This window comes from Coccinella septempunctata, chromosome 1 (genome assembly GCF_907165205.1).
Source record: "Coccinella septempunctata chromosome 1, icCocSept1.1, whole genome shotgun sequence".
In the NCBI taxonomy this organism is placed as follows: Eukaryota; Metazoa; Arthropoda; class Insecta; order Coleoptera; family Coccinellidae; genus Coccinella; species Coccinella septempunctata.
In genome coordinates this window covers 1,085,343-1,107,122 of record NC_058189.1, presented here as the reverse complement: position 1 = coordinate 1,107,122, position 21,780 = coordinate 1,085,343, and the positions used below count along the sequence as shown (strand labels likewise).

The 21,780-nt window shown below is 38.4% G+C and overlaps 2 protein-coding genes across 2 annotated transcripts in view; one reads left to right on the top strand and one right to left on the bottom strand.

The window, feature by feature from the left end:
* The first annotated feature begins 2 nt into the window (after window positions 1-2).
* On the top strand, window positions 3-1,363 carry LOC123320979. The gene is made up of 3 exons (XM_044908482.1): window positions 3-660; window positions 717-916; window positions 972-1,363. Exons 1-3 carry the CDS (start codon window positions 473-475, stop codon window positions 1,139-1,141), a joined length of 558 nt encoding a protein of 185 aa, XP_044764417.1. The 5' UTR covers window positions 3-472; the 3' UTR covers window positions 1,142-1,363.
* Window positions 1,262-21,780, bottom strand: part of LOC123320971 (putative ATP-dependent RNA helicase TDRD12) — a 31,710-nt gene continuing 11,191 nt past the window's right edge. Inside the window, exons 9-18 of the mRNA XM_044908475.1 lie at window positions 14,890-15,259; window positions 11,825-12,016; window positions 11,614-11,768; window positions 11,430-11,552; window positions 10,809-11,322; window positions 7,630-8,110; window positions 7,172-7,572; window positions 4,897-5,264; window positions 4,596-4,801; window positions 1,262-1,977 (exon numbers count right to left, since the gene is read on the bottom strand). Coding sequence (XP_044764410.1) covers window positions 1,626-1,977; window positions 4,596-4,801; window positions 4,897-5,264; window positions 7,172-7,572; window positions 7,630-8,110; window positions 10,809-11,322; window positions 11,430-11,552; window positions 11,614-11,768; window positions 11,825-12,016; window positions 14,890-15,259 — 3,162 coding nt within the window. The 3' untranslated portion in view covers window positions 1,262-1,625. The remainder of the gene's footprint in view (window positions 1,978-4,595; window positions 4,802-4,896; window positions 5,265-7,171; window positions 7,573-7,629; window positions 8,111-10,808; window positions 11,323-11,429; window positions 11,553-11,613; window positions 11,769-11,824; window positions 12,017-14,889; window positions 15,260-21,780) is intronic.

Genomic DNA, 21,780 nt, shown 5'->3' with positions numbered 1-21,780 from the left:
ACATCAAGATAAAAAGTAGCAAAAAGCAAAAAGTTTATTTTGAGTCAACATGAACTTCCTGAGCTAGAGAGTTTGAAAACTGCAACATGAATTTGTGTAAAAATGGAAAATCCTATATATCTGAAATATTCGTTCGAATGATTCAAGAAAAATGGCAGAATCTAAAATTAGATTCGGACCGGTGTAGTTCATTCAAATCTAATAAAACTGCCCGTATCTGCTAAACGCATGAGGGTATACATTATCCAGATTATTTACATGTATTTGTTTCCGAATGCTTGCCCGTCTTTGTGGGCGTTTCCGGCTGATTCTTTCTCAAAAGTTGAAATGAAGCTTTTATCTCAGTTCACGAAGATTATTCAACGCTAGTGTTTTCAAATTCAAAAAGAAACCATCGCATTTATTATCGATCAATTATTTGAATTTCAAATTGTAGGTGCTCAGACTATTCGTTGTTTAGATTTAGTGCACGATGACGAGAACGCGGTGGAAGTTCGCTAGAATAATTGGTATAATTGCCGCGTCAATTTTACTTTATTTATTGCTGGGAGTCAAAACTTACCTTTACAAAGCCAGTGTATTCTTGCCGAATGCTCACCCCAACGAAGTGTGGGAGTACGTTGCAGATTTCAGCAATATGAAATATCTAAATCCCACAATGTAAGTTTCAAATGAGCAACTCTTTCCTCGAACTAACTGAAACATGATTTTTGTAGAGAGGATTTTGAAATCATCGAAGAAAATGGCAATTACAACCATTGGCAGTACACTGTGCAGTATAAGGAACATCTGTCACACTGGCCCTATTTGCCGAACTATGCCAAAGCTAGATTTAGCATAAAACCCGACGAATCTAAATCCAAGTTTTTCATCAAATCATTTCATACCACGTGTTTAATCAATGATTTTCTGTGTCGTAAGTTGTTTTTTTTTGTGTGGTTCTAAATGATTTTCAAAGTGTTTTGTTTTAGTGAATTCGGAAAGTGAATTTTCATTCACTCGGGGATATTCGTCACATGGAGTGCATTGTGACGAAGAAATAGCTTATGAATGTCCAGCCATCTTTGCTAGATTTTGTGAAAGAGAAGTGAAATATCAACGAGATGCTATAATGTTGAATCTAAAGAGACGTTTCCAATGAACGTTAAATATGAAAGTACCATTTTTTGTTAACATTAAATAAAATATTCATGTTAGTTTTTCATATGTACCAAAATAATGTATTGATCGCCTACTCACAGGTAATATCAATAACACGTGATTTTTGTTATGAAAATATATTTAAAACTTCATAAAAAACAGTCTCAGTGTCTTACATATATAAACTTAATTGATCATTATAATATAACATTATATCAGAAAATTTTCATTTTTCCTTAAGAGGGTACAAAGATTCCCATTTTATTACATCACATCCTTTAAAATTTCTTCAAACAAAATATAAAAACTTTCATTTAACAATAACACAATAATCACATGTTCATTGAAAACTCACATATAGAAGAATAAGAAAAAACTGGAAAATAAAAAAAATTCCATGAAAAAAAAAGTAGTAACTGAATGGGATTCACTCGTAATACTGACAAGATTGGATGTCAACGGTCCTGACAAATTTGTCAAATAAATCACGAGAGATCTATGATATCATCGGGAATTTCCTGTTCGTATTCGCTGTCCTCGTCTGTATAAACGTCAAAAATGGCACCGTCAGATTCGTTATCAGTCTCCATGTGGAATTCTTCTCCAAAGTCTAAAAACAATTTCTTGTCGTCCTTATCTTCCATCTCCTCCTTGCTGAGCATGTAGTACACATTCCTCAAACGCTTCTTGCTCCTCGACAGTTTGGGCCATTCTTCCTCTTTGTTCTTTGTTAGGGTGACTTTTATCTCCAATCCTCCAAGGTTATGTTTGAAGTTCTTTTCTACGCTTTCATACAACACCAGGTTTACTACGTACTTCTTTTCGTCAACAGTGGTTCTGTAAAATGGTTTATTTACAAAATATTTACAACAGATCAGACATACAGTGCGCGTCGAAATTATGGAACAAATTCATTTTCTCAGAAGAAAAACATTTAGCAACAAAATCCTGAAACAGGTCAATTTTCGTTTCACTTTTACCAAATTTGTATGCATTTTTGAAGGATTTTTGTTGCACCCTGGCCATCATCCCCATCAACCCTCTAAATAATTTGAGGGTAAGTGAGTTGTGTGGTATTTTTTTTGGCAAAGTCTGTATCTTCTTCACAGGCGTGCAGAAATTTTCAAGAATTTTTCAAAGAGGTTTTCAGTATGTGTACTTTGTCATGGCTCATTTACTTTGAGACGATGGTAGCTGATGAAATTTGTCACCGAATGAAAGTCGACCTTTACAGTTTTGTTCATGCACAACCCATTGTAACCCCGTCACGATGGTAGTCATTTTGAACATTTAATTTAACTTAACTTTAATCTTGTAATGCACAATGCCGAAATAAATTTCCAAAGTCACTCCATTTTTTTTCTCCATTAAAGGGTTCGTAGGGGTTGAAGTTTGTGCATGAACAAAACTGTAATGGTCGACTTTCATTCAGTGACAAATTTCATCAGGTACCATCGTCTCAAAGTAAATGAGCCATGACAAAGTCCACATACTGAAAACCTCTGAACTAATTTTTCAACAAAAAAAATTGAAAATTTTTGCACACCTGTAAAGAAGATACAAAGACCTTGCCAAAAAAGTACCACAAGACCCAATTTCCCTATTAAAAAAATTTATAGGGTTGATGGGGATGGCGCAGGGTGCAACAAAAACCCTTCAAAAATGCATAAACATTTGGTAAAAGTGAAACAAAAATTGACCTGTTTCAGGATTTTGTTTCCGAATATTTTTCTTTTGAGGAAATGAATTTGTTCCATAATTTTGACGCGCACTTTATAACTTATCCAACTCGTAATGTTTTATAAGGATTGTTGAAATTTCTAGTAAAAAAGCACTATTCAATTTATATTTCCCTTAGATTTTAATTTTTTTTTACTCCGCCGACAAATGCCACGGGCACCACGGAAATATCAATAAAAAATAAAACGACAATTCTTTGAATTGTTCCGTTAATGCGAGCTAGTCATAAATCAGCGCAACAATTCCCAGAGAGGCTGAAACATCTAATCACAAACTGAAGACCGCTTTCGGGATTATTGTCCCTCATTAATACAGTGCAGTGATAACCATCATTGTTTATCACTACACTGTACTGATGAGGGACAATAATGTTTCAGCCCCTCCGGGAATTTCTGCGCTGATTCATGACTTGCTCGCATTATTGCAACGATAATTGTTCTAGTTGTGTCTCCATTATTGTAACAAATCATCACTGTCTCGGAGGAAGTAGATTCAGAAGCCGTAAAAAATTCTGTCACTGTGTGTGTTTGTGTAACGCTTTGTTGTTCTTCTAACCGAAAAAAAAAAACGCTTTGCAACAACATTCTATATAAATGCGGTAATTTAAAAAAAGTCGACATCATCATTCTTTAACAACGACGTTTCATCGAGTATCTCGAGCATCAGCTATTCTTTAGGGGGGAAAATAGCAAACCTACCCTGGTGGCTTCGAGATAAGGTTATCTGGAGTGTTAGCGACAGCCAGTGGAAGTCAAAATCAGAGTTCAGAAATTTTATTCGTTGACTCGCAAAAAGGAACACAACAGGCAATATTATGAATATAAGTGAAAAGCGCAATACAATGAGTGGAAGAGAAACAGTCTACTTTGCACAACTAAGGAGGTTTTCCTCGGTGGTAAACACACGAAGTGAATCGCAGGGAAAGAAAAAAGGGGGGGATCCGATCTCAAACGCGCCACGGGTGTTACGGATTCGTACGCCTTGACACCCTTGACGGCAATGGAGTCGGGGCTCAGTTTCAAAACTACGGGATTGCAGGTTTGGGAGGAAACAAAACACGGCGTTAGAAACGGCTCTCTAATCTGTTTTCTGCTACCAACGGGTTTGCACGCCGGCAAGAAATCTTACTCCCAGAAGTGGCAGAACTAGGTAAGGGATTGAAACTGAGGTTCCCAAGTAAAAGTGCGGAGTGCTATCTTCTCTAGCGGTTGCTCTGGCACTAACGACTTGATGAGTGGTTAAATTCACTGTGGCGAACCTTAACTTAAACGTTTGAATAGAATCACCCAAAAAAAAAATCGCTCATCAGGTTCAACGGCCTAAACGTTAGACAAGATTCAGGACTGTTTAAAATGAATTTTCAGAAGTTGAATCGCTCCTAATCACAGACTCGAACACTCAGCACAGACTTAATCAGAATTAAGAATTAATTGACTTGCGGGAGGGACATCTCCCTTTATACCCACCGGTGCGGGGTGGAAACGGGAAGTCTCAGATGCCGAAAATCGGTAAAATTCCCGTCGATAAAGAGGTCTTGACTCTGGCTTTTGGGTACTAGCGAACAAAAACTCTGTAATCTTCCAATGCACGTGATTTTTTTACGTTGCGAGCAATGGAGACGATTTTTGGTTTTTCAAAAAGAGACTCGTGAAGTGCCACACTACTGACACTTGTGTATCCTCTGCTAGATCTACTTTCAATCTTTTTCTACTTACTCCAAATTGAAAATCCTCGACTTCAGAAGTTTAACGTTGTAATTTTGCACATTTGGCAATTTTATATGCAAATCTACGGTTTTTCTTGTTTGACTCCAGTACACATCGGGTGTGAGGTAATCTACCTCAAACGGAGCAGCTTCAATGGCCGGAAGAGCATTGTGAGTGTTAACGGGGTGTGTTTGCTCCATTGAGTTTTTAGTCATCTGAAATTGGAACATTAACAAAATAATAAAAAAAAAGTTCTCTTATAGGACATAAATAAATCAGGAAATAAAATTATAATTTCAAATGTTCTTACCGCAGTCATGAATTCAATAAAATTGTCGACCTCGTCTCCGGAACTGCCACAAAAGAATTCTAGATCATTGTTCTCCTCGGTAAACTTGGGACGATCTCTGGGAGCGAAACCTTTGGGCATAACTTGATTGGAAGAGATCGAATTGGAAGTATTGACGATTTCTTTGATTTTTTCAACCTCGTCATTTTCGAAATCCGACGTTTCCCCTTCACTCTCGAATTGTACGACCGGGACTTCGAAATCGTCCAACGTAAATCCGGAAATCACTTCAGCCCATCCGCAATCTACCAAGAGTTGGTTTATAAGGATCGGTTTTTCCCAAACATCTTTCAGCATGATGGAAAAGAAGGATTGTCCCTTGTTCATTCCTGCAAGAAATTCGAATTTGCAACTGATATATTCTACTGTTTAAAAACTTCCTAAACGTAATGCACCAATATTTTAAATTGTGGGATAGGACAATAGTATTAATTATAATTATTGATCGAAGTTTAGTTCAAAAATATACAAAAGCTTTATAAAATTCATTTATACAGTCATTCTTTTTTTACCTCACCCAAAATTATATGGAGAACTATACGAGGATGTATTGACATCTAGTTAGTTTAGACCAGTTCCATGCATTAAAAAAACATTGCGTTATCGTAGCAACGAACAGTAACTCATTAGAAGTGTCAGTGCGAAGTTTGGGGTAAAAAAAAAAAGAACCAGAGTTACGCAATTAATTAAAAGAAAGAAGATCCACCGAAATTCTGAAAATCGAAAAATTGGAGTATCGCGCGATCATCATGTACCTGTATTTAAAAGGGTTAAGAGGTGAGCAGATTTACGAAGATATGCTTAATACCCTTGGTCATCAATGTCCTTCGTATGAGACCGTGAAAAATTGGACTGCAAGCTTCAAAAGAGGTAAATTTTTCATTGAAGATGATGACCGATCGAGAAGGCCAGTTTCTGTGTCAGTCCCCGAACATATCGATGCATGACATGATTTTATAAGACCGTCGAATTGGGCTAAAATTGATATCTGAAGCACTGAATATTTCATACGAACGCGTTCATCATATAAGTAGTTCAGGTCAATTTGGACATGAGAAAAATTGCTGCAAAATGGATCCCCAAATGTTTGAATGTTGACCAAAAGCCTGCGAGGGTAGAAGCATCGCGTTCGATCTGTGCTCGATTTGAAAAGGAAGTAGACTTCTTAAACCGAATTGTTACTATGGATGAGACTTGGGTACACTTCTACGATCCAAAAACAAGCAACAATCGATGGAATGGCGACACTCTGGTTCCCCAAGACCTAAGAAGTTTCGTGTCCAAAAATCTGCTGGAAAAGTTCTTGCTTCAGTTTTTTGGGATTGCCATGGAGTAATCATGATTGATTTTTTTGGATAAGGGTAGAACAATAACCGGAGATCACTATTCGACACTACTGACCACTCTACGAGAAAAAATTGAGGAGAAAAGACGCGGAAAGCTATACAAAGGTGTTTTGTTTTTGCAGGACAACGCCCCTGCACACAAATCTCATGTTGCCATGCAAAAAATTCGTGATTTAGCGTTTGATTTACTGGAACAACCCCCTTATTCACCAGATTTGTCTCCATCCGATTATCATCTCTTTCCACAACCGAAAAAAAGTTTAATATCGTAATTTTTCTTCCAACGAGGAAGGTAATAAAAGCTGTGGAGGTCTGGTTTGCAGAGCAAGAAGAAACATTTTTTTGAAAGGTCTAGAGACGCTGCAGATTCGCTGTTATAAATGTATCCAATTAAGAGGAGAATATGTTGAATAATAAAATATTTTGACATTGAAATTTTTGTTTGGTTCTATAGTAGGCTGAAAATTTTTCAATATATCCTCGTATTTTAAATAATCTTGATCGAAGTTTAGTTTAAAAATATACAAAAGCTTTATAAAATTGATTTATACAGTCATTCTTTTTTTACCTCACCCAAATTTATATGGAGAACTATATAAGCTATTTTCATAAAAATTTTTTTCAATGTGTTATCCCGGATGACAGGGTATTAAATAGTAGTATTAAATATTTTCGAGTTTTTTCAATTCCAGTTGTTTTACCAGAAGTAGTTCTTTCATACTCCCGTCAAATATCTCAAAAAACGAGATAATTTATTGGGAAACCCCAGTCAACTACTTTCTGTATAACTGGAAGTGACCTTTTATTTTAGATTTTCCCTTCCAATTTTAGGTGAGGTTGAGAAAGAACGACCCTGTATATTATTGAATCGAATTGAGTTCAAGACTAACCTTTTTCATAAAGTACGCATTTCGCATACAAAGTTTTATAGATGTCCGAGTCGGCTTCGAATGTGAAGTTCTGGTATAGAACATCAACCGCCTCGACTGACCAATCTCCCTCTATCGGCGCAATCCCGAACAATCTGCAATGTATAGCTTGGAAGGGCAGTTTTTGTATCATATAATTGGAGAGATATCTGATGTCCCCCAAAGGCACGATAAATTCGTCTCCATAATCCACCGAAAAACACAGGGCTTTACCGTCTTCTACTTTCTTCAGAAGAACGCGGATGAATTTATCCTCTAAGGGATCTTTGGCAAGGTAGTATCTCCCCTGAATGATGGCAAAGTCTTGTTTTGAACCTTGGCGAAGTGCAACGTCGATCAAATCTTTTTCCAAACTGTGCAATCTGGAAAATTTTCACATGAAGTACATATTTATATCTAAAATAGGGATCAATACTTACAAAGTATCAAATTTGACCAATCTCACGTATATCTCATCTGGAGTAACAGCGCTCGAGAAATAAACCTTGTTGCAAAAATCCATATCTAAGAAAGCCCACTGCGGTGTCGTTTGAGGCGGTTCTCGGATGATCTGCTCCTCGACCGGAACGTTGTACTTTGGTAGAACTATCCCAGCTTCTTTGCAAAGTGCGTACAGATTATCCATATGCTCTAGATTTAATTCCGCCAATTGCCGTTTAACCAATTCCTTGGTTAGGTTCGATTTTGTCAACTTCAAGTCGTATACATTCACTTCTTCGTTTACTGTATTGACCCAGATAGTGTTTTCAAGTTGCAAGCAGATATTGGAAGCGAAAAAGTTATCATCATATGCGATATCTTCGATGTAACTGTTGAGTTTGAAAAAAGATCTAGCCGAAAATTTCTCGTCCTTGTAGGGAGGTTTGAAATTTGCTATGATGATTTCTGTGTGAGAAGATTCTGAAAGAGAACAGATGCTGAATCGAAAATATCATAATCATTAAAAAGTAAAAGTATTCCTACACTCTACATGTATTATCATGCAAGATATAGTGCCATAAAAATTTAATTTAAGATTAACCCACACTATTGAAAGTGGATAAGATATCAATGATCAAAGATTTCCAACAAAAAAAAAATGAAATAGTACAGGTATTGACCATTTGAATAAATAAATGATTTCATCCAGAATAGTTTTCAGAAATGGACGAATTCAGAAACGTTTGCCAACCTGTAACGACGTTTCCTCGAGTATCCTGAACGCCATCTATTTTTTTAAGGGGAAAATAGCAAACCCACCCTCTAGTGACTTCGAGTCGAAGACAAGGTTCCGTGTTAGCTGGGGTGTAAGCGACAACCAGTGAAAGTATCGATAATTGCTGACATGAGTATGCCTGTAAGGGGCGGTGGAATAAGATTAAGATTTGATGGAAGCCTGTTTAACCTGAAGGGCCTCAGAGCAAAAACCCGTAAGTTTATCACGGAACATCAATATGCAGACGACTGCGCACTTATCGCTAGAAGCTCAAAGGATCTACAGATAATGTTGGACACCTATAAACATATACAGGGTGATTCATATCTATTGGGACATAGGCTAAGTGCAGATTGTTTGTAACACCAAATATACCTCAATAAAATATTGCTGTGGAAAAAGATAGAGGGCGTTAAAGTTGAATTTTTTATAAGGGGACAGAATAATATTTTTTTCGAAGTTCGAAAGTCCTTAAAAGAATCAGAAAAGGCCACGTAGAAAATTTAATTTAAGTTTATTCTTTTTATGTTACATTGCTTTTAATTATACTTTATCGTCGAAATAAATATATAAAATAAATAAATCGTTACTTCAAACCCCCTTCCGATGCTCTGAACTGTTCAATTGTGTTTTTCTTAAAAACGTATGAAAAAATATACAGTAAAATTATTAGCAAAAAACCAAAAAAAAAATCAACTCTAACGCCCTCTACCTTTTTCATACAGCAATATTTTATTTAGGTATATTTGGTCCTATCGCAATATTTTGGTCCAAACAATCTGCTCTTAGCCTATGTCCCAATAGTTATGTATACGAAGCTTTAGGCCTTAGATTCAATATTGACAAAACCAAAATCCTGGTAAGTCCACCAGAAAACCTTCAAACTGATATCAGCCTGGAGGATGAAACTCTAGAACAGGTCGAGCAGTTCAAATACTTGGGAAGCTTAATAAATACTAGGGCTAACCTAGACGGGGAAAAACACAACCGGCATCACGGGCATTCTGGAAGCTAAAGGACAGAATGTTTCAAAATCCCGACCTCAATCTGAAGACCAAGATAACTGTTTACAAAGCAGTGGTCCTCCCAACGCTTCTTTACGGAAGCGAAAGCTGGACACCCTACAGGCGACACATTAAACAGCTTAAACAAACGCAACAACGTCATCTAAGACAAATAATGCACATCAGATGGTTCCACAAAGTTTCAAATGCGGAAGTCTTGCAGCGCGCGAATTGTATAACAATTGAGACTCAAGTAACGAGGGCTGACTCAGATGGAGCGGCCACATTCTGAGGATACAAGACACAAGACTCCCCAAAATAGCTCTGTACGGCGAATTTACAGAGGGAGCTCGGAAACCAGGAGGCTAGTATAAGCGGTTTAAGGATGTACTGCATCAATCCCTAAAATCAGTTAATGCCAATCATAACTGGGAACAACTAGCGTTAGACAGGTCACAGTGGAGGTCTTTGGTACACAGCTATAATGGAGACTCGAGAAGGATACAGCGGCGGCCAGATCTGGACTATCCATGCCCGGAGTGTGGAAGGATTTGTAGGTCACGGTTGAGTCTCTTCAGTCACAGGAGGGCATACAATCTCAAGTACCCCTAAGAAATTATAAGTTTGATGGCACCGATAGTTTTGTTTTTGAGTCTTTCTGTAGATTTATTCTCGGTAACGGGATACAGCAATGAATGAATAAATTTTATTCGCAATAAGGATCACAAGAGGCACTATTATAAATATGAGTGAAATGCGCAATACAATGGGTGGAATAGAAACAGTCTACTTCACACATTTAAGGAGATTTTCCACGGAATGAAATACAAATACCAATGCAAAGGTGGTGAATTCACTCAAAAGAAAAAGGAAGGATCAGATCTCAAACGCGCCACGGGTGTTACGGATTCGTTCACCAGCCAGAACCAAGACACCCTCAACAGGCAGTGGAGTCGGGGCTCAGTTTCAAAACTACGGGATTGCAGTAGGTTGGGGGAAACAGAGCACGGCGTTTGGAAACAGTCAGAAATCATACTTCCAGCGAAGAGAAACGCGAAAGGATAAAGGAAAAGGGTGCACAACTGTTCACCACTCTGGTTTCCGCTTCCAACTGGATTGCACACCAGCCAGAAATCGTACTCCCAGAAGTGGTAGACTAGATAGGTTAAGGGGTTGAAATTGAGGTTTAAGTAAAAGTACGGAGTGCTATCAATTCCAAGGCATTCCAAGGTTTGTAAAATGATTAATGGTGGGTTCCTGCAATCCTGGGCCAAAATATATTTAAAAAAAACTCTGTAACCATAGTAAGAGTTTTCGGGTTTGGCAAGTTTTACTGAAATCTTCCGTCGAATCTTTTGTGGAACATAGGACAACATCATCAATGAATAAATTGACTCACCTTCATCTTTATCCCTGCTAAATCCTTCGGGCAGTTGGAAAATTTTACTTTTGCTCACTGTCGTTCTTTTCCCACTGCTCTTGACCAATATATCAACCACATCAGTCTTAATATTTTCTACAATACATTCTCTAAACATATCATTGAAGTCTTCCTCATCCCAATACGCATATGAAGATTGTTTATCGATATTTTCAACTTTCACCTTCTTCTGGTTCATCATAGAAGTCAGTTTCTCATCGTCGAGGAATTTTTGGGACTTGAAACCTGTTATCTTACCCTCAGTATCTCTATGCTCAACGATGTTAACCTTGAGATGATTCACATCGATTAATTTGACTATTTTATATTTTATAGTTCCGTTCTGAGGTAGGGAGTTGTTGCAATCCAGCTCACGATCGAGAAGATGCCTTTCGGGGCAATTCACTGTGTGACAATAACCGAATTGTTTCAAAGAAGTACATAACGGTATTTGATCATTGATTTTGACCTCCTCCCTCTCGATTTCAAGTTGCTAAAAGAGTATGGTTAGATTAAGAGAGATATAAATATTAATTTAGCAGAAATATCATAACATTTTTCATCAGTCATTGTATGTTGAAAGAAAGTTCAATTTCTTACCTTACAAACAGGTTCAAATTGTTGCAAAGAAACATTGTAGTTCTTCAATAATTTCAACAATCTTGGTATTTGATCTACGCAAAGCTCGTCTGTTAAAATATATCCCTCACATTTCAGTTTATCCTGATAAAAGAACAGATCAAAATTAGAAAATTCTATTTCCTTGCAATGAATGACCACTTACGTTGGATTTTGTGAGAGGACTCTTGTAATTTTCAAGCAGGCAATAAAACCTTTTTATCCAAAAACTCCATTTCGGCGGTAACGAAAAATGTATGATCAAAGATGCACTGGTAATGGATAACATAGTGTGCAGAACAAGATCGGTACAGATGAGAACTGAAATATTTCAATTGATAATTTTTTTTTTGAAAAAAAAATTCTTTCAAATTTACCTATGAACTGGCCCGCACAGTGACTCTCCCAATTGCTTTCATACTGGGAAATTTGCTCAGCGGGAAGATCATCTGTGACTGCTATGTAAGATATACTGGCAAGATCCAGCGAAGTCTTCAATTGGTTGATTTCCTCATTGGTATTGCATACTATTATAGATTTATGGAATTTCCATACGTCCCTCAGAATATCTGTGAGAATAGGAGTTTCATTCATCAACCGAACTTTCTTAAATAAGGCAGGCGATATTCTAACTTGAATCAATGAAAAATTCATGATCTCTGCTAGATTCAAGTCGGCGCAGAGTGATATTTTAACGATCTATACTATACAGTGCGCGTCAAAATAGGTAATACTCCTTCTGACGAAAATTATGTATTTCTTATGAAATATCTTTGAAACGTCACATTTTGAAATAACCATTTCAACCGTTTTCCAAATAAAATTATTTTAGACCCGTTTGCACCAAACGCACTTTGTGTTAAGTGACCCTTAAAATGAACCCTTAACTTAATTTACGTTACACCAACTGTTAAGTGACATTTGAATGGCTAAAGCTAGCCTTAAATTTAAGCGCTCCTGTAATGACCACTTAGGTTTTTAAGGGCGGGATTCTAACCTAAAATAATTTGTTGAACTGGCTGCAGAACTTCCCATTTTTGATGGATTTTGAAAATTGAATGAATTCATTACTGAATACCAAGCCTTTTCTTTTGCCTTTATTGTAATGCCATCAGTGTTTTTTAATTTTCAATTTGGTGTCACAAATCATACTATAGTTAGTAACAAACTCTTTTCTTCTATTGAGAAGTTGAGTGTCCTTCGTAAATTACCACCACTTGCTTGGCAATCATTCACCGTATTCGTACTAACAAGGGCAATAAGGACATTTTCTTCACGTTCCTCTTCAACATTAGTAAAACAAATTCACACAAGACCTTACAAAGAAAGTGTTGTACTTACATAAACTTAGGTGCCTTTTATTTGACAATCATTATCATTATCAATGTTAATGCTAATTCAACAACAAAAAGTTGTTACTCTTTGATAATATTATAATAATATCTTTGACACCGACTGACAGGACGATAAAGTTAGGTTAATGAAATGACAACGATCATCGGCAACCGGCCAACCAATGAAATGGCTTTATTGGACTAGGATGAAGTTGCACCAAAATAAAAAACTGAAATATCACTAGATACAAAAACTTAAGGGCCCCTTACTTAAGATTCTGTTTTGCCACAGTCGTGCAACTGGGAATGAAATTAAGCGTCCCTTAACTTTAAACGAGGCTTACGGCCGGTTTCATAATCAAACCTAAAGTAGCTTTAATTTTAAAGCTTCCTTTAACCCTACTAAAAATGACACTAAAGGAAGCTTTAAGCTTAAAGTGACTTTAAATTTGATTATGAAACTGGACGTTAGTTAAGTACTCCTTTTGAGGGGGATTGGTGGAAACGGGCCTTAAGCACTTAGAAATGAAAAATAAAAATGGATATTTCAAATTTAAAGCGTTTCATTTCGATTGCACAAGTTGGCAACATCGACTGAAATATGCGTTGATAATAAAGGACAACAAATACACTATCTTGATGACATAGACAAAGATGGCTGTCTATGAAGTCTGCGACGAAAGAGAAAGGTCGTAAAATTTTATGGGATTTTTATGGCCGGTTGCAGTTGAAGCTCGCCAGTAAGTACGCGCCTGTAAATCATCAGCTGTTATTTTATAAACAAGAAACAAGCTGATCGGACATTGTTCTTTTTATTTTCTAGTAGGCGCTGTTGCCAAATCGTAAACTTGAAACCAAGCGATTTAAATTTTAAAACCTCATATTTGAAGAATGATTTTGAATAGTTTCCTCGGTGCATTCGAAAAAATCATGAATTAAACTCATAATTATTCAGTTTAAACTTGCATATGCAGTGATAACCCAAATTGAGGAGATTTCCTCATTATGGAACAAATTCATTTTCTCAGAAAAAAAATATTCGTCACCAAATCCTGAAACAGTCAATTTTTGTTTCACTTTTACCAAATTTTTATGCATTTTTGAAGGATTTTGTTGCACCCTGTGCCATCCCCATCAACCCTCTAAATTTTTTGAATAGGGAAAGCGGGTCACGTGGAACTTTTTTGGCAAGGTCTTTGTATGTTCTTCACACGCATGCAGAAATTTTCAAGAAAAATTTATATTTATTTTTTAAATAGTTAGTTCAAAGAGGTTTTCAGTATCTGTAATTTGTCATGGCTCATTTGTCTCCAGACGATGGTACCTGATGAAATTTGTCACCGAATGAAAGTCGTTCATTACAGTTTTGTTCATGCACAACCCCTTCTAACCCCCTCACGATGGTGGTCATTTTGAACAATTTAACTTATCTTGTAATGCACAATGCCGAAATAAATTTTCAATGTCACTCCATTTTTTTCTCCATTGAAGGGTTCGTAGATGTTGAAAGTTGTGCATGAACAAAACTGTAATGGTCGACCTTCATTCGGTGACAAATTTCATCAGGTACCATCGTCTCAAAGTAAATGAGCCATGACAAAGGGCACATAGTGAAAACCTCTTTGAGCTAACTAGTTTTTCAACAACAAAAATTGAAAATTTCTGCACGTCTGTAAAGAAGATACAAATACCTTGCCAAAAAAGTACCACATGACCCACTTTCCCTATTCAAAAAATTCAGAAGGTGTATGAGGATGGTACAGGGTGCAACAAACATCCTTCAAAAATGCATAAAAATTTGGTAAAAGTGAAACAAAAATTGACCAGTTTCAGGATTTTGTTGCGAAATATTTTTCTTCTGATCAAATGAATTTGTTCCATAATTTTGACGCGCACTGTATTATAATATGGACAAATAACTATTTTGACATATAAAGTGAGACTTTTTAAAACTCATCGAGGCTTGAAACCAGTTACGAAAAGTAAAATATTTCGCAACTGGTGACGAAAATTTTTTCTTCTATCGAAGACGTACTAGCGGATCATTCAAATGTTTGCTAAATTTCGTTATCTTCAGAAATAAAAAAAAAATCCAAATGAAAACTCACCAACAGTAGCATCACACTTGGCCTTCGCCTCCAACAATTTCACTTTCAATTTTATGCCCCCATAAATAGAAGCCTCCAGATAATCCCCTATAGATACAAGGGGTATATCTCTCAGATTGCTCAAAAATTTTTCTACTTTCAACGTCCAATGTTCGCCGCCCATAATCATCTGGACGCCCTGTCTGGTCGATCTCTGCAGAAGCATGCTTTCGATTGCTGCAACCGTCGATTTCATTTCTTCCGGGTATTTCTCAAGAAGCACGTCTATGTTTTCGAGGACCAGATGGCAGAGCCGCTTCAGGTTTGTCGCATTCCTCTTCAAAAGCTCGATTAAAATCGGAGGAATGGTGATCAGCATGTCGACTGAACTCTGAAAACAAAAAGGGAATTCAATTTCATTTAAACTATTGAATTAATGTTTTATTTATTTATTTCTACACATACACCCAAAAAGGTAATTACATATGCAGAACAAACACAAAAACACTATTAACTACTTAACCTAGGAGAACAATCTTCTCACATTTCCCAAACTAGTATTGAACAAATCCAAGTCGAATTTTTCAATCAACTCATTGCATATAAGCATCATTTTATTAATGGGAGATGAACTACTTGGCGTTACATGAAAAGTTTCCCTATTTCTAAGCCTCAGATATAAATAAGGTACTTTAAATTTGACAAGATCAACAAAATTACAGTCTTGAAATGTTAAATTATTTAAAATCTTGAAAATGAAAAGAACTGCGTTGCACTTGCGTCCGTTTATCAATGTGCACATATTGAAGTCTTCCAACATTGAAATATATGACTTCATGAAAGGATACTCATTGTACTTTTTCAGGTATAAGTATCGAAGAAATCTTTTTTGAACTCTTTCAATCATGTCAACATGATTTATGGTTAATGGCATCCATACCACTGAAGCATAATAATCAAGGTGTGGTCTCACAAGAGTTTTATATAGTAGAATGTGACCGATACTTGATGAAAATCCATAATTGAAATAACAGATTCTCACAAAATGAGTTTTTATGCCACGACACGCGTTTCGCTTTTACAATAGCATCTTCAGGTGGGTGAAGGTTAACTGTTGCATAGGGAAGTTAGCTTTTCTGCTTGGACCGTTAACAGTTCTAATAGCTTCGAAAAAACGAATGTAGTCATGGTTATCGGCGTAAGCTCGTATTTCCCTAGCCTTTTCCTTTTCTCTCTACCAGCTAGCCTTGATTTTTCTTATTTCTTGACGGACCTCGCGTTTTATGTTTATAAGACTGTTTTGCGCTGCAAAATCGCCAGGCTTGTTAATTTCTGTTTTCATTGCTTTGTGTTTCGCCTCCAAAAGGGGTGAGAAATGAGTTTTGTTGTCGGCGAACCAGTCTGGGAATTTTCAGGAGCGTTTTGTGCTCAGTATTTCTTTGGCTATATGTGAAAGAGAGTCCATTGGTGTTAAACTAATTTTGACGGCAGCTGTGAATCTTTCGTTTGTAGAAGGGTTTTGTAGTTTGGAGATTTGAAGGCGCTCTCTTAGGAACTTTGTGGGAGCATTGAGATTTTCATTCTCGAAATTACCAGTCTATGATCAGTCCAGCACTCCAGATCTGCTCTGGGTTTAGTGACCAACACATCTTTGAGATCTTTTCTTCTCACGATTACATAGTCGAGAGTGTGCCAATGCCCTGACCGCTGATGGCGCCAGGTCCTCCTTGAATTGGGTCTCGTAATAAAATAGGTGTTAGTTATACACAGATTGTGTTCTGCACAAAGAGCCAGCAGACGTTCTCCGTTCGAATCGATGCTGCTGTATGTGCCGTGTTTCCCTATTATTCCTGGCCACAGTTCTGAGTCTTGGCATCTACTCACTCTGGCGTTGAAGTCTCCAAGGAGAATAATTCGTTCCCGGTTTGGGATTTTACTTAATGTAGCAACGAGTGTTTCGTAGAAAGTGTCCTTTAAGTTGTCAGAGGAGTTCAAAGTGGGTGCGTATACTACAATGATGTTCACAAACGTGTTATTCGCAGTAGAAAAGCGTAGGATCATTAAACGTTCTGAGATGCCAACTATGGATTTTCGGTTAGTTTGGCGGCCAGGTCGTTTCACCAAGCTTCCTTCGTCCGAAAAGCGTGTCTCGCTTAAGGCAACTGTTGCAATGGATGTTCGTTGCAATTCCTTATCGATAAGGGCAGTACGCCTCTTTGGTCGGTCAGCCTTGGGGTTGTCTAGCAAGGTTATGACGTTCCATCCTGCAAAAGCTATGTGCTTTTCATTGGTTGTTGTACGATGATTCACTCGCTCAGGCACCCTCCCCCGGAGATCCGAATGTGAGGGTATTTTACCTCCGGATACAAATTTTGTCCTGTTCGGCTGATCCATCTTTTTGTAGGAGCTGCGTTAGAAGGTGTTTAAATCTGCATTGGTAACGCTGTCAGTGCAACTTTGGTTGCGGTTTCGACTAGATTATCTTGTAGCACAGGTATCCTGAGAAGACAAGGTCCAAGACGTAACTTAGGCAACGCAGAGAGCCATTTCCTGCTCAAGCCAATGTTTAGGCTAGGTAATTATGGGAAACAGAGTTATGCCGCTCAGGTGTATGTGACGCTTTAGCTGAAGGTGTATGTGACGTTTTAGCTGATGTGCTCTTTCATATTTCGCTCCGAGTTTTATTTGCCATTCTCTGTGGCTGATTGCGAATTAATTGTTGTGACTCATCTCTGTTGGTGCCTTACTGGGACTTTCACACAGTGACCCGAGTTTCGACAACTTCTACTGGAGATCACGCAAGTTTTGGAACAATTTTGTTGATATTTCGTTAGTTCTCAGTTTGTTTATCAACTCTTATCACTTATCGGTGACACAGGTGTGTTAACTCTCTACATATTTTAAGGCGTACCACACACTTTCCGAGTTGTCTGCCTTGACCTAGGAGATATTTAAGCATTATGCCGTCCTGTAGCAGTTGTTCGAGACCGATTCAAAAAACCGAAGAATTTGCTCATTGTTCATTATGCTCAAGTCCATTTCATCTCGGCTGCGGAACTCTCACTCCTACCGACAAGAAATCGCTGGTTGAGCTCGGAAAGAAATGGTTATGCGCCTTTTGCGCCTATTACGCCTCACGATTGAAGAGAGCGGAGGCTGCAGTCGGTCCTCAGACACAGCTAGCATCACCATCACTTGATGAGGCTCCTATCACCATGAGAGAGTTCAAATTGCTGATGAATAAAATTTCTTCTCAGTGTAGTACTCTTGATATTCTTTCTTCATCTGTAGCTTCCATTAAAGAAGATATTAATGCGATCAAACTTTCTCAAGAACAACTAACTGCCCACGTATCACGATGCACCTCCCGCCTTGATGAGCAAGAATCGAGACTGGTATCCCACGATGACTCACTCCGGAGGCTGAATTCGATGGTTTCCACCCTATCTTCCGATATATCCATGTTGAAGACAGAGGTCCCCAACTTACAGGGCGTTGCACGAGAGTTGAAGGAGGAAATTCTCAAGGAGTTGCCACCTACCAATACCACAATAGAGTATCGAGAAATTATTGATAGAGTACGCCGTTCGCACAACATCATTGCTCGTCACGTCCCTGAGAATCCGGATGTCCCATCCGAGAACTGTACTGTGGAGCAGATTATCGACCACATCTTGCCATCCTACTCCCAACACATAGTTCATCACACTCGTCTTGGCCAGTCCTCCCGTGGCCCTAGACCCCTGGCCATCACTTTCTCAAATCCTATTTTTGTTCGTAAAATCCTGCAGAATAAAGCCGTGCTAGCGTCTTCACCGACTTTCCGGAACATCAAGCTTTCCGACGATATCACACCCAGCCAGGCTAACTGTTTGAAACTTGCGAGAGAGGAACTAAAGCGTCGAGAATCTAATGGCGAAGAGAACTTAACCATTAAGTATGTTAAAGGTGTGCCAAGGGTGGTTGGTCTGACGACAGCTGCTTCAAAAAACTGAACCCATCCGCCCTACAGCAGCGGACTCTCCTTTACACAAATGCTCGTTCAATAAAAAATAAGTTCCATGAATTGTGTGTGAATGTTGATCTTCTTAATCCCGATATTATTTGCATAACAGAAACGTGGCTGCATAGCACACTCCCGATCAGCTTTACAGTATAAAGGGTTACTCTTTGTTTCGCTGTGACAGCTCTCTCAATGTCGGCTATAACGGTGTCTGTATATACTTGAGTGATAAAATTTCCGAAATCTATAATATAAACGCTCTCTCCTATGATATTCCACACATCGACAACTTGTTTCTCAGCATATCCTCGTCTACGTTCTCTATTTGTGTTGGATGCATTTATAGACCTCATGCATCCCCATCAGACGAAATACTTTTGGATCATGTAGGAGTCAATATCTCATTTTACCAAAAAAAAGTTAATCAAATCCGTCACATCTAAACCATGGTTAACAGATGAGATCCTTTCCATGCAGCGTCGCAAAAAGAAACTGTGGAAGTGTTATCTTCGCAGTAGGACTGAACTAGATTACATTATTCATCGTCGCTACTCTAATGCACTAAGTCTGAGAATTAAGAATGCTAGAAAAATGTTTCACAGTTCCTTGGCACTACCAAAAAATCGAAAGAAGTTCTATAAGCACATCCGTCAGACTCTCAATTCCAAGGTGTCGATTCCTCTTGTCAAGGATGACACTGGTAATCTGTGTTCTAATACCTCTGAATGCGCTGCTATCTTTGCCGATACTTTCGCCAATTCCTTTTCCGTGGATACGGACGAGCTTATGCCACAAATTTCGACACCTCGTAATACTAACTCTCTGTGTTCTATTAATGTCAGCGAGGGAGAGATATTGAAGCTTTTAAATGAGTTGGACCCATCCACCACCCCCGGCCTGGGTGATATCTCGGCCAGTGTGCTGAAGAGGTGCTCCGCTTCTCTCTCGATACAAATAACCAAGATCATCAAGTTGTCATTCAGTTCTGGCCAGTTGCCTTCTGCATGGAAGTTATCCATGGTTACTCCCATTTTCAAGAAAGGGGACAAACTGTCTGCGAACAATTACCGTCCGATTAGTCTTCTTCCTATCATTGCCGAGGTTGCTGAGAGAGTAGTATGTAGCAGGTTGCTCCAATTTTTGCTTGAGAACAAAATCATACCTGAGCACCAGCATGGTTTCTTACCGGGACGATCAGTGATCACATGTCTGCTTCAATGTCTCGATCACTGGACCAAATCCACCGACAGAGGTATACCTGTAGATGTTATCTATCTGGATCTTTCACGAGCCTTCGATCGTGTCCCTTTAAATCGACTGCTTTTAAAGTTGGAGCATTTTGGCGTGAGAGGTGGCGTCCTGGAATGGCTTCGATCCTTCGTTTTTGGCAGGTATTTCTCGGTCAAGGTTGGTGATTCCCTATCTGACTTTAGGGCGGTCATCAGTGGCGTCCCACAGGGCTCCGTGTTGGGCCCCATTCTATTCCTGGCATACATCTCAGATCTACCGGTTTTACTTTCATCCTTCTACTCTCGATATGCAGACGACCTCAAGCTTTTCTATGATGCTCGATTTCCTGGGGTTCTTCAAAATGACCTGCTACTGCTGACTCAGTGGTGTCAAAGGTGGCTTCTTCCCCTGAACGTAGAGAAATGCAGAGTTCTTCATCTTGGTAGGGGCAATCCACGGCATCAGTATTTGATTGATGGCAGGATAATTGAAGCGACTGCAGAGAATAACGATCTTGGTGTGACCATAACGGAGGATCTCTCCTGGACTTCTCACGTTAGCAACATATTATCGAAAGCTAACAAGATCCTGTACATGGTACGACGAGCGTTTCCTAGATGTTCAGTGGATACATGTAGGCAACTATATATCACATATATACGACCGATTTTGGAATACGCTGGCCCTGCATGGTTCCCACATCTTCTCTCTGACCAACACCGTTTGGAACGAATACAGCGCGCCACAACTAGGATCCCTTTTGGTAGAGTTCGGCCATCTTATGAGGAGAGACTTCAAATGTTCGGGCTTGGCAGTTTTCACGACCGTAGAATGCGTGGAGACCTCATAATGACTTTTCGCGTACTTCATAATTTTATTGGTGGCAACCTCGGCAACATCTTCACTATGAATGACAATAATCTTCGTGGTCACCAGTTCAAACTCTATCACGAGGTGTTTCGAACTCGTGCGAGACAGTTTTTTCCTGCCCAACCGGGTATTCACTAGGTGGAACTCTTTGCCGGAGGATGTAGTGAGTGCGGAAAGTGTTAATTCCTTCAAAAACCGACTAGACTCTTTATCTCTGTTAGAATAGTTTTCAGTTTGTTTATGTCTAAAGTGTCATTTATGTATAAGATTCATAGGCTTCGGCCTCATCTTATTATCTGGAATAATAATAATAATGTTCGGTCGATAAAGTTTGATATGGTAAGAGGGACACCCCTAATCCTGGCAGCCCTCACTAAACACTCAGTAGGCGCCTTCAATGTCCAGCAACTACCGAAATCTCTCTGGAATAGGGAATACTCCTTCTGACAAAAGTAATGCATTTTTTATGAAATATCTTTGAAACGTCACATTTTAAGATACCCATTTCAACCGTTTCCCACAAAAAAATTATTTTAAGTACTTAAAAATGAAAAATAAAAATGGATATTTAAAATTTAAAGCGTTTTGTGTCAATTGCACAAGCTGGCAACGTCGACTGAAATATGCGTTGATAATAAAGACAACAAATACACTATCTTGATGAGATAGACAAAGATGGCTGTCTATGAATTCTGCGACGAACGAGGAAGGTCGTAAAATTTGATGGGATTTTTATGGCCGGTTGCTGTTGAGGCTCGCCAGTAAGTACGCGCCTTATGATGGCTGTAAATAAACAGATGTTATTTTAT